General features: G+C 40.9%; 1 protein-coding gene across 1 annotated transcript in view; it reads left to right on the plus strand.

Moving 5' to 3' along the window:
- tpcn3 (two pore segment channel 3) overlaps window positions 1–13316 on the plus strand; it is a 31447-nt gene that overhangs the window by 6941 nt on the left and 11190 nt on the right. Inside the window, exons 7-11 of the mRNA XM_023830415.2 lie at window positions 706–807; window positions 3949–4075; window positions 5113–5314; window positions 12296–12440; window positions 12549–12734. Of these exons, the coding sequence (XP_023686183.1) occupies window positions 706–807; window positions 3949–4075; window positions 5113–5314; window positions 12296–12440; window positions 12549–12734 (762 nt within the window). The remainder of the gene's footprint in view (window positions 1–705; window positions 808–3948; window positions 4076–5112; window positions 5315–12295; window positions 12441–12548; window positions 12735–13316) is intronic.

Consider the following 13316-nt stretch of genomic DNA (forward strand, 5'->3'; position numbering starts at 1 on the left):
TGATTAAGACGTGTGTCCCAATACTTTTGTTCATATAGTGTATCTCTGAAAGACACATGCAAACCTATTACTATTTAATATTGTTGCGATTGTCAGCACGATGAGACATGCTTCATAAAAGTGCAGATGATGGTTAACAGTTAACACTTTTATTTAGCACAACTGCCAGAGAGAGAGAGTATCAGTAGCAACATGAACAGGGAAGGTCACCAGTATGCACACCACAATGGGGCATTATTATATCCAACACTAAATGAGAACACAGCACATTTCCATGCACTGACGTTACTACATATCACGGACATTTATTTACACAAATATTTACACTATGTACAGTCTGCTGCAATGCATGCTGGTTTGCGAGTGATTAAGCCACACAGCATCGCAATATTAATCACTTTTTTTGGTAACACTTTTCTTGAAGGGACACAAATAACTTGCTTATTTCTGAAGTACAAATCATGACCAAATATAGTTCCTGCATGAAATGCATGAATTATTATGATTGATTAATGCTGAATGAGCATAGGATCAGTACATAACTAGCACTTTCTGGTTAATTAATGCATTAAGTAAAAGTGTATTACTATGTTATCTGTGCCCCCTCAAGTAAAATGTCACCTATTCTTTTTGTACTGTTATAGAAAAAGTGTCTAGCTATTTTAGGTTTTATTTACTGTAGTTTCATTTTCTCCCTTCATTAAGAGGCCTTGTGACCAGTGAAGGACGTGCCTACTTCACAGACTACCTTGACATCGTCTTTGACCTCTACGTGCTGGTCACCACCGCTAACAGTCCTGATGTCATGTAGGTGGTGTTTTTACCCAATAATAACAATATGGCTTCAGTGTTTTTTTTTTAGTTTATTATATGAACTGGAAATTACTATATATATCTGAATATTTGCCTCAGACATCCTAGGTCGGGGGTTTGCTCAGTGTCTGCATGTTATGTAGGTTTGGTGAATCGGTATCTCTACAATAGGCTGTGGTGTGCATGTGTAAGCCCTGTATTCCCCTTGCTTGTACCAAATCCTGTCTGGAAGAGGCTCTAAGCTTTGCTATGGTTCTGTACAGGAAGATGTGTGGATGTATCCAGTGCCAGAGTAGTTAATCAGGAGAATTCCTGGTTGTGCTGTGAATTCTGGCTGTGGGGGAAAATATTTGTATCGTCAGGGTCCCCCTGCTCAGCAAATTTTATTGCCTGGGGCTATGAGTGGGTGATGAAAATCAGGCATCAACTTATCATAATATATGATAAAAAAATATCCATCGTGGGCAGACATTACTTAATAGCACACATCAGCCTAACACCACAGAAACAAATGTAGTTCCAAGTAATCATTTGTTAGTCTTTTCTATGCCCAGCAAACGCACAGCAAGGTTGGTTGAGTCAGTGGAGCACACCACATATCACTGTTTTGGTAATATCATAGAAGTGGTAAGCGCTCCTTCAGAGGAAACTTCAAATGTCTGTAAAGAAAGCAGTAGCTCTGCAGCCACAACATCTTTTAAAAATGGGGATATTGTGGATAAACATGGTAAAACGACATTGGTGCTTTGGCAATTTAAAAGTCCGAAACACAACAGACTTATTCTTTGTATTGTAAACTCTGCCGAAAATTTATGCCTACAGCTAGAAATACTGTAAACTTTCACCATCTGAAACACTGCCATCCAGTAGAACATGCAGAATTCAATTACAGTCACAGACACCAGAAATTCCACTTTCAATCTACAGAAATCTGGGACAATGGGACCCAGCATTTTAATTATCAGTACAGGATGGGTGCTAAGTTTACCGGCAATGTCAAACTCGTTCCATAGAACAAACACACTAACAAACTGTTTCATTTGTATGATTTTTTTTTTTTTTTATTATATTTCAGTTTGCAGTCCATCCATTTTTTTTTTATTTTTAGCCTGGCCTGCCATATCCCCCCCGCCAACTTTGTGTGTGTGTGACAGTGACATTTCCTGGTTGAAATTCTGCCACACTCTGTCCCTGAGTGCATGGATAAGAACATAAGAACATAAGAACTATACAAACGAGAGGAGGCCATTCGGCCCATCGAGCTCGCTTGGGGAGAACTTAACTAATAGCTCAGAGTTGTTAAAATCTTATCTAGCTCTGATTTAAAGGAACCCAAGGATTCAGCTTGCACTACGTTATCAGGAAGACTATTCCATACTCTGACTACACGCTGTGTAAAGAAGTGCTTCCTTAAATCCAGTTTGAAATGTTCTCCCACTAATTTCCACCTATGGCCACGAGTTCTTGTATTTGAACTAATGCTGAAGTAACTATTCGGTTGAACAGCATCCAAACCTGTTAGAATCTTATAGACCTGAAATTCATACATACAGTGGTATGCAAAAGTTTGGGCACCCCTCAATAAAAATCATGTTTTGGTCATTTTTTAATTGAAAAAATGTAAACAGTCTCTGTAGGAAATGGGGGGAAAAATCCACAATATTTTCACCAAACATTGATGCATAGTTACTATTTATGTCATAAATTGAACAAAGATAAAAAATAAAAACATTATGGCACTGTGCAAAAATTTGGGCACCCTAAGAGTTCCAAAGTCTCAGATTCTTTTTATAAGGTTTCAGACCTTAATCAGCTCGTTAGATCTGATGCATGGCGACAGCTGTCATTAGTAAATGTCAGCTGGTGCCAATTTCAAAACTTTACAAATACTCTGACTCTTCAAACATTGTGCACACACTTGTGGACACTCAGCAACCATGGGTTCCTCTAAGCAGCTGTGTAAGACTCTGAAAATGAAAGTTATTGATGCCCACAATGCAGGACAAGGCTACAAGAAGATAGCAAAGCGTTGTCATCTTGCAGTTTCCACAGTGAGCAATGTAATTAAGAGATGGCAGTTCAGTGGAACTGTGGGGGTCAAGATGAGATCTGGAAGACCAAGACAATTCTTGGAGAGAACTGCTCGTATGCAGGTCAGAAAGACAAATCAAAACCCCCATTTGACTGCAAAAAAACCTGCAGGAACATTTAGCAGAGTCAGAAGTGGTGGTGCACCATTCCACAAGACCTTCACGGAAGAGTCAGCAGTCCCCATCATAAAATCCAACGTCAGAAGTATGCAACAGAACATCTACAGAAGCCTGATGCGTTTTGGAAACAAGTGCTGTGGACTGATGAAGCTAATATAGAACTAGAAGCAAACATCACACCATCTGTAAAAAAGCTGAAGCTGAAAAGAGGATGGCTTCTACAACAGGACAATGACCCTAAACAACCTCGAAATCCACCATGTACTGCCTCAAGAGATGCAAGCTGAAGGATTTGGAATGGCCATCACAGTCCCCTGATTTAAACATCATTGAAAATTTGTGAGTAGATCTTTAATGAGCTGTGCATGCAAGACGACCAAAGAATATTATAGAACTAGAAGCCTTTTGCAAGGAAAAATGGGAGAAAATCCCAAGTACAAGAATTGAAAAGACTTTTAGCTGGCTATAAAAAGCATTTGCAAGCTGTGATATCTGCCAGAGGAGGTGTTACTAAGTACTGATTATGTAGGGTGCCCAAACTTTTGCAGAGTGCCACAATAATGTTTTTATTTTCTATCTTTTTTCAATTTATGACATAAAAAGTAACTATGCAACAATGTTTGGTGAAAATATTGTGCATTTTTTCCATTTCCTACCGAGACATCTTTTCCATTAAAAAATGACCAAAATGTGTTATTTATTGATGGGTGCCCAAACTTTTGCATACCACTGTATATGTAAATGATTTAGCCTAAATAAACTCAGACATATTCAGTTTATTTTTATATAGTGCATTTCAGAAGTTGCCCCTAGGCGCTTTACATGGGTGTGTTGTGATGCATCAAATGTTACCAATGTGCTTCCAATGCTACCAATATTAACCCTTCCTGAAGCATTCCTAAAATTCTTTTTCTTCCTTATGAAGGATGCCAGCCTACAACTATGGCATCATGTTTTCCGTCTTCTTCATCATCTATATCGTCATAAATACCTACATCTTCATGTCCGTTTTCCTGGCTGTCGTCTACAACAACTACAAGAAGCACCTGAAGGTAAATCAACGATACGCCATGTGTTGGCATTCACCTGTACTTTTGGCTTGCATTGCTGTCAGACATACATAACAGAACAATCTACTTTGCAGTTAGGATGACAGCCCCCAGGGCTGCTGATCCCAGTGATACTTAGTGTCACTCAATATTGTTCTTTTTGAATCTAGTCACGCATTTTTGTCTTGGTGTCCATAACACTTTTATCCCTAATGACTCACAATTACAATCATTCCATGTAATTAACTACCTCTTAACTCAGTGGTGACTCTGTGATGCAATTTTAATTCTTGTAATCATCCGCAAAAACTCAAACAAATGAATTGTAGAGTACAATTCAAATTCCAAGCACCCAGAGAATTCACTGTTTGCCTGAAAATATCTATTTATTATTATCAGTGACACCCCCACCTGTATGCCAAATAAGACACTGCCTATTCTAGCAGTAGCACAGGATGGGAACAGTTGCCAAGTCCCGTTATAATAAGTGATTTTGGGCTTGATTTCTGTAAAATCACTAAGTCAATGGCAACCTCAGCCCACAGGTATCCTACACCCCACGAAAACCAACGTGTTTCTTTCAAAATGTGTTTACAGTTCTTGGGTGCTAGCCCTCTTTCACTGGATTCAGTGCTAGTAACTTAGATATTGATGATTTAATGAAGTTTTACTTTCCTATTGCCGCCTCAAATGTGTGCGGAAAGTGGCAAATACTGAATCCCCTGGCACGTCGGCATCAAATAATCATTAGTATTAAGACACTGATGCATTTGTGTAAGGAACTCCATTTATGTAGTAGGATGAATCATACAGAGTTGGAAGCCATTGACACTTTTTTTTTTAGGCTCGGGTTGCAGGCAGTGGTGGTTTACCGGCTGTTTGTGGTGGCTGTGTGCAGTGTTGTCTCCTGGTGGCTGTTGTGCCTTTTTGACTTAGTTCTTGAATTATTTCAAGTTTAAACCACTTCAGCCCCCTTGGGGGTCCCTTACCCTTCGGGGGGCCTCTGAGCCTTTCACTGCATGTCCGTCCCACCCCTGCAGGAGGAGGTGCGTCAGCTGGTGAGGGCTAAGCGACGCAACATGGTGCAGGCCTTCCGGTTGCTGCAGGAGCCGCGCGGTGATGAGCCCGTGGTGATGCGGGAGACGTGGAACCGACTGGTGCACGCGGTGCAGCCTGGCATCAGCGCTGTCCACCGTGAGCTCCTGTGGAATGTGTCTGACGAGCACAACAGAGGCTATATCGGTCAGTCTGGCCTTTTCCTGCTTTTAGCTGTTGAGTTCGTTAGCTCACCTCATTGCTTATCGGGGCTCTTGGTGCTGGAGGTGGAAGTTCTGCTTACAGCCTTGCCAAAGGCTTCCTGTTGCATTGTCAGGGCCAACATGCTCATTGTCGCTCCCGTGTGGCGGGGCTCATTGTGCGGCATGGGGCATGGCAAGGAGAGCGCTGTCTTATAAGAGGCACAATGTCACAGTGGGCCTGCGTTCATAGTGGGGTACCGCAGGGTTCAATTTTAGGACCACTATTGTTCCTAATTTCCATTAATGATATTGACACCAATATCACCTAAAGGATTATTAGGAACACCTGTTCAATTTCTCATTAATGCAATTATCTCATCAACCAATCACATGGCAGTTGCTTCAATGCATTTAGGGGTGTGGTCCTGGTCAAGACAATCTCCTGAACTCCAAACTGAATGTCAGAATGGGAAAGAAAGGTGATTTAAGCAATTTTGAGCGTGGCATGGTTGTTGGTGCCAGACGGGCCGGTCTGAGTATTTCACAATCTGCTCAGTTACTGGGATTTTCACGCACAACCATTTCTAGGGTTTACAAAGAATGGTGTGCAAAGGGAAAAACATCCAGTATGCGGCAGTCCTGTGGGCGAAAATGCCTTGTTGATGCTAGAGGTCAGAGGAGAATAGGCCGACTGATTCAAGTTGATAGAAGAGCAACTTTGACTGAAATGACCACTCATTACAACCGAGGTATGCAGCAAAGCATTTGTGAAGCCACAACGCTCACAACCTTGAGGCGGATGGGCTACAACAGCAGAAGACCCCACCGGGTACCACTCATCTCCACTACAAATAGGAAAAAGAGGCTACAATTTGCACGAGCTCAGCAAAATTGGACAGTTGAAGACTGGAAAAATGTTGCCTGGTCTGATGAGTCTCGATTTCTGTTGAGACATTCAAATGGTAGAGTCAGAATTTGGCGTAAACGGAATGAGAACATGGATCCATCATGCCTTGTTACCACTGTGCAGACTGGTGGTGGTGGTGTAATGGTGTGGGGGATGTTTTCTTGGCACACTTTAGGCCCCTTAGTGCCAATTGGGCATCGTTTAAATGCCACGGCCTACCTGAGCATTGTTTCTGACCATGTCCATCCCTTTATGACCACCATGTACTAGAGGTCGACCGATATGGGTTTTTCAATAGCCGATGCCGATGACGATATTTAGGAGTCAGGGTCAGCCGATGGCCGATATATGCTGCCGATATTTTTTGGCCGAAAATTGGACGTTTTCTGCTCTATTTGCATGATAAAATATCACATTAATAATAACAAGCGATACACAAAATTTCTCAACTTAGCATTTATTGAATACTGACTTGTGTAAATTTAAATATAAACTTAAATAACAAAAACACAATACAACTTATAAACAACTTAAACTTATAAACAATAAAGATAGCAGCATCAGAATCACTTTAGCAGCAAACTCATTCTTCAGCTCCCAAGCTCACCAGTCTGCTGCAGATATTGCACCTGGCTTTTCCTGGTGTTGGCTTTGAAATGGTGCCATACAGGATTAGATTTTTGTTCACCCATCAGACAGCAATTACTAAAACAGAAGAATAAATGCAAGGTTAGAATTTTTATTATAGTACCTTCATCTTCAATTCATTCTACAATTCCAGTATTCCATGCATATTAAAACAATTACACTCTAATACATTTTGAAGAAAAAAAAAACACTAAGTGCATCATGGTATGATGAGTAGTGTACACTAACATGTTGTTTCTGTTGTTAGCAGACAGATAGCTTAAAGCCAAATTCACAATCAGAATCTAGTGATCCCGGAAAATAAAATAAAATAACTGTCGTATTGCACAGCCTTGTATGCAAGGACAACATAAGCCCCTAGTGATTGTGACGTTGTCTACGTATAAGCCCGTATAAAGGATAGACATGTTTAATGAGGAAACTAACTGCGCAAAGTCATGCACTTTTTATCTAGACGTCTGACAAATTGTTTGAATCTCCGGTCTCAAATGAAAAAAAGTTGCACAGAAGGACCATTGTCAGCATCAGCTCAAGTAAATGGTAACCACGCTTTCGAACAAACACTTTTCTCCCATACATTGTTCTTAGCAGCTCTGTGTCTCCGAGGACGGCGCTGTCTGTGATCAGGGCAGAGTAACGCAACTCTCACACACGCTGCAGTATTTGAGAGCTGCCCGCTCCGCCCCACACACTCAGAGTGAAACTCTCCGACACAAGAAAAAAAACATAACTGATAACATCGGGCTGATATGGTAATAATTAAAATGTTAACAATTAAAATGATTTTTAACGATTAAAAAACGTCTGTGAGCCCACCAATAAGCGCACAAAACGAACTCTATTAGAATCAATGATCCTTAATGTTACCTGTAAGCTACAGTTGGTTGAAGGCTCATTATCATTACCCCAGTTCCCAATAGCGTAATTCGCGTTTTCTTTTAAAGCAACATTTCATAGCAAACTACTTAAATAAACAGGTCATTGAAAGATCAGAATTTAAGCCTTACCGTTTTATCCCAGGACTCTTCCAAAACTTCTGGCTGTGGTCCTGCACAAGGCAGCATGGGTCACGTGTTCCACAGCAACAATAACACTGGGCTGCCCGCAGACGTGCCTGTCTGAAAATCGGCGTAGTGCACTCGGATATCGGCCGATGCCGATACATTAAAAAATGATAAATATCGGCCCGATATATCGGCCGGCCGATATATCGGTCGACCTCTACCATGTACCCATCCTCTGATGGCTACTTCCAGCAGGATAGTGCACCATGTCACAAAGCTTGAATCATTTCAAATTGGATTCTTGAACATGACAATGAGTTCACTGTACTAAAATGGCCCCCACAGTCACCAGATCTCAACCCAATAGAGCATCTTTGGGATGTGGTGGAACGGGAGCTTCGTGCCCTGGATGTGCATCCCACAAATCTCCATCAACTGCAAGATGCTATCCTATGAATATGGGCCAACATTTCTAAAGAATGCTTTCAGCACCTTGTTGAATCAATGCCACGTAGAATTAAGGCAGTTCTGAAGGTGAAAGGGGGTCAAACACCGTATTAGTATGGTGTTCCTAATAATCCTTTAGGTGAGTGTACAGTAAACTGGTGAAATTTGCAGATGACACCAAGGTGGGTGGTGTAACAGATACTGAACTAGCAGCACAGAGGCTACATCGGGATCTTGATTTAATTAGCAACTGGGCTGATACCTGGCAGATGAAATTTAACATTGATAAATATAAGGTAATCCATGCAGGGAGCAGAAATATAAAGTACATATATTTTATGGGTTCCACTGAAATAAAGGTAGCTGATTATGACGAAGACCTCGGTGTGTATGTTGATGTCCCACTCTCGCCAGTGTGGGGAAGCAATGAAAAAGGCCAATGGGATGTTGAGTTAGATCTCTAGGTGTGTGGAGTTTAAGTCATGGGAGGTGATGCTACAACTATATAATTCCTTGGTAACACCCCACCTAGACTATTGTGTGCAGGTTTGGTCACCATACCTTAAAAAGGACATTGCTGTGCAATGTAGGGCTACAAGAATGATTCCTGGTCTTAGAGGAATGTCTTATGAGGAGAGGTTAGCTGAGCTGAATCTGTTTAGCCTCGAACAAAGGAGACTAAGGGGGGACATGATCCAGGTGTATAAAATTCTAACGGGTCTGGATGCTCTTCAGCCAAATGGCTATTTCAATATTGGTTTAAATACTAGAACTTGTGGCCATAAGTGGAAATCAGTGGGAGAACATTTTAAAATGAATTTGAGAAAGCACTTCTTCACACAACTTGTAGTTAGAGTATGGAATAGTCTTCCTGTGTAGCGCAAGCTAAAAACCTGGGTTCCTTTAAATCAGCGCTAGATAAGATTTTAACAACTCTGAGCTATTAGTTAAGTTCTCCCCAAACGAGCTTGATGGGCCGAATTTCTTATGTTCTTGGTAGAGATGGGCGATCCACATTTTTTCAGTTCTGATCCGATTCCGATACACAACTGCCGATTCCGATACAGATTCCGATACAAGAGCTCTTTTTACTTTGTTATACTTTATATATGAATTTTTTTAAGCTAGTAAATACAGATGGAAAAAATGTATGACAAAAAATATTTAATTAGGCTACTACACACATGCATAACGTACTGTTCCACCTCGTTTGTTTTAAGCGTTTTTGAGGCATTTGCAGTTCAATATGAATATCTTCAAAGTAGGGCTGCAACTAACGACTATTTTGATAGTCGACTAGTCATCGACTATTAAAACGATTAGTCGACTAATCGGATTATATATTGCATAATTATAAAATGGCTCCTATTTAGCTACCAGCTTTTACATTTAGCATGAGGTTATTGTTCGACATCAATGCCGCAAGACAACACATGTAAAATGGGAAAGAGCTGTAGTGCGATTGATTGTGCAAATAGATTTAACACGAAATGGGAGGTTTCTTTTTAGAGATTGGCAAAAACTAAATAAGTAAGTATAGGATGTGGATTGGTCACACATGGCTGATACCCGATCCGTCAAATAGGTCTGGATCGGCACCGATCCGAATTTCTGATACAATATTTGTTATAATCAGGGCTGCATATAACTGGTATGCAAGTACGCATTCACCTTTTATAAGCGATACGTGCGGCAATCTTTTGCTGTGACAGTGCAAATGTGTACGTATTTTATGTACATTTGTGCTGATATGACAAGAAATTATCATGCATTTTAACCTGTATATGCTAATTCGTACTTCATTTGCGGTATAGGGGTTAAAATGCACGGTAATTTCTTGTCATATAAGCTATATTTATATAGCCTATGTTTACAAATAAAAACTCATTTTAAAGCAGGCTGAAAAATCCCAAGATCTTGACCCAAAATACAGGAAATTTAGAGCAGCTTCCCATTGCCATTCCTCTGTTAACAGCAAGAAAACGGACTTAAACTGCTGTTATTTATTTTTAAGGGATTATAAGCTCTCGCAGCACTTGCGACATTGGAGCCACTGTCCTGAATCTTGAGCTTCAGAGTTTTGGCTTCTTTATTTAAGCAATGGGTTTTCTACACTGTTTTCTGACCTTTATTAGCTAATTTTTTAGCGAATGAGACACTTCATGACACACCACCGACTTCCAAACAAAAATACGTTCTATTCTGATCTTTTTTGAAAATGTAAAATATACTACTACTAGTCTATTATGCCCTATTATTATTATTGTTGTTGTTGTTGTTGTTATAATTATTTATTATTATTATTATTATTATTATTATTATTAGATACGCCAGACAAGAAGTCCGTGCTATTCACCCTTTTGTAGATCTCGTCTTTGTTTTCGGACATAAAAGCCTTTGAGACTTTAGAGCGTTTAATATGCCTGATTTGTGGCCACCATTCTTCTACCTGTTGCTGAATGTGCAAGAGCGAATCTCACCTGTGTGGTGTATTGGTGCAGTCTATTGGAAAGTGGTAGTATTGCACAAGTATAAAGGAAGGAAAACGTCTCACTCCATTTAAAAATACGTCTGGCGACAATTATCGACAATCAAATTCGTCGGCGACTATTTTTATTGTCGATTTTTGTCGACAATGTCGAATAATCGTTGCACCCCTACTTCAAAGCAATTATACACAAGTGGTGAATGCTTAAAATTTTAACAGTTTTTCTCCCATTGGTGTCAGCGCAGTTACACTTTTGTTGCGATGGCAGCCCCTCTTGTATCACAAGCTGCAGCGAGTTCGCAAAACAGTCCAATTAAGTTGGCGACTCCCAAATCATCCATTGCTTTGTTTTGTCTCACAGTTGCGTGCGCTTTGTTAAATGGGATTGTCCATTAAACGCTATTCCCACCTCAAAACTTTATTTTACATAGATTGCAAATCGCTGTGCTGCTGGTTTCTGTTAAAAGCGTATAATAATCCCAGATCGTCATGTCTTATCTTACGCTCCTTGTACTGCGAAGGGTAATGCGCATGACGTCTCAGCAGGCGGAAGTCACTGTACTCACACCCACTGAGTGGCAAAAAAGACTGAGGGGCAGGGATAGCGTTCGATTTGAATGCCACAAAAAACACATGTAAAATGGAAAAGATCTGTTGTGTGATTGATTGCCAAAAACTAAATAAGTAAGTATAGGACGTGGATCAGTCACGCATGGCAGATACTCAATCCGTCATATAGGTCTGGATAGGCGCCGATACCGATCTGAATATCAGTATCGGTGCATCTCTAGTTCTTGTGTGTGTCAACGCTCAGGGCGTAGGTTTGGTTTCAACATTGATAGGGACGAATGGACTGTGTCATGAAGCAATATTAGTTGCTTTACCAGATTTAAGGTACTCCTTTTTAAATGGAATTTATCTTCGCTCCCAAACAAATAGCCCAGACTACTTCAAATCCAACAAGTTATCCAGCTAAGCAAAAAATCTGGCTTCGTGATACAGGCCCCAAATCAGCCCCAATTTCCCCCACCCCCTGAACACACACTACTTCCAGGTAGGGACATGTCCATACTGTCCATACCCAAATCTACGCCCTTGGAAAATTTGGTCCACCTAGACCACAGGTGTCAGACTCCAGTCCTGGAGGGCCAGAGCCCTGCACATTTTTGGGTGTCCCCTCGTTTAACACACCTGATTCAACTTCTTGTGCTAATTACCACATAGCTGTTGAGCGGAATCATTTGTGGTGGAACAGGGAAAGAACTAAGCTACACAGGGCTGCGGCCCTCCAGGATTGCAATTTGACACCCCTTACCTAGATACTCATCTACACTTTGTCCTTACACAGGACTCTTCATAACTATCAGTCATTTGCTTCATATAAATTAGGTTTGCATAATTTAAAATATCCCATGCTATTGACCAGCCAGCTTTATTCAGGAGGCAGGGCTGTATAACTTCAGTCCTTTCAATGTGTTTTTATGCTTCTAGGGAGGCCTGCCTTCATCCAGCTGGCTGACCTTCTGAACATCCAGGTGATAACTCTAAAGTCCCGAATTCACCCCCTGCAAATATATCTGCCTGGGATTTATAACTCCGCTGCCAGCAGGTGCACCCGCTGTGTGGTGCAGCACCGGTGAGTCTCTGTAGCCCTCGGAGATCAGTTTAAATCGTTACTCGTTTATGTGATTAGATGTTGTTAATAATGTCAGACGTATTTAATTGGCAATTTCCTTCTTTGCAGGTTCTTTGTCTATGTGTATGATTTGATCATCCTAGTGAACGCCGTGTTTATCGGACTTGACGAGGAGAACCCATTTATCTCGTACTCCGAGTGGGTCTTCCTGGGGCTGTATCTGTTGGAGATTCTCCTGAAGCTGTATGCCTTCGAGCCGCGGGCGTTTTATGCCCGGCATCAGTTCTGGAACTGGTGAGGAGCGCCACCTTCTGGCTGCTTTGTGTCAGTGGGGCAGGATGAGAAACATTGTCAGCCGTAGTATTATAACTCAGACGCGGAATTCGAGGAGAGAAGGGATGTTCATCACACAGCAAACATAAACACTCATTATTGCTTTTGATATGAATTCTATACCATTAACAGGAATGTAAATTTCATACTTTCACCGAGTTTTATTAGTAGCCTTACTTGCAGGATCCTCAGAATAGGGTGGGTCGGTGGGTTGGGGTGGGGGGCACTTGCCCCTCTTCCAATCAATCAATCAATCAATCAATAACCATATATAAATATGAGCATGTTCCTTATCTTTAATTATGAATCCCCATGCTACTGAGGGCAATTAGCTGCGCAGGCAGAGCATGAGGACAAAACATATACCTAACGAAGATTGTGGTCCTGTATCAGACAAAATCATTTTATCATACGGATGTTATTTTCATGTTTAGTTTTGAAATTTTACCCGAAACAGTGTTTGTTTTATTTTAAAGTCTGAAATTATTTAAAAATCTATCTTGCATCATATCCTTTCACAACGTGACTATTGCATGTGTGTCC

This window comes from Paramormyrops kingsleyae, chromosome 20, assembly GCF_048594095.1.
Source record: "Paramormyrops kingsleyae isolate MSU_618 chromosome 20, PKINGS_0.4, whole genome shotgun sequence".
Taxonomy (NCBI): domain Eukaryota; kingdom Metazoa; phylum Chordata; class Actinopteri; order Osteoglossiformes; family Mormyridae; genus Paramormyrops; species Paramormyrops kingsleyae.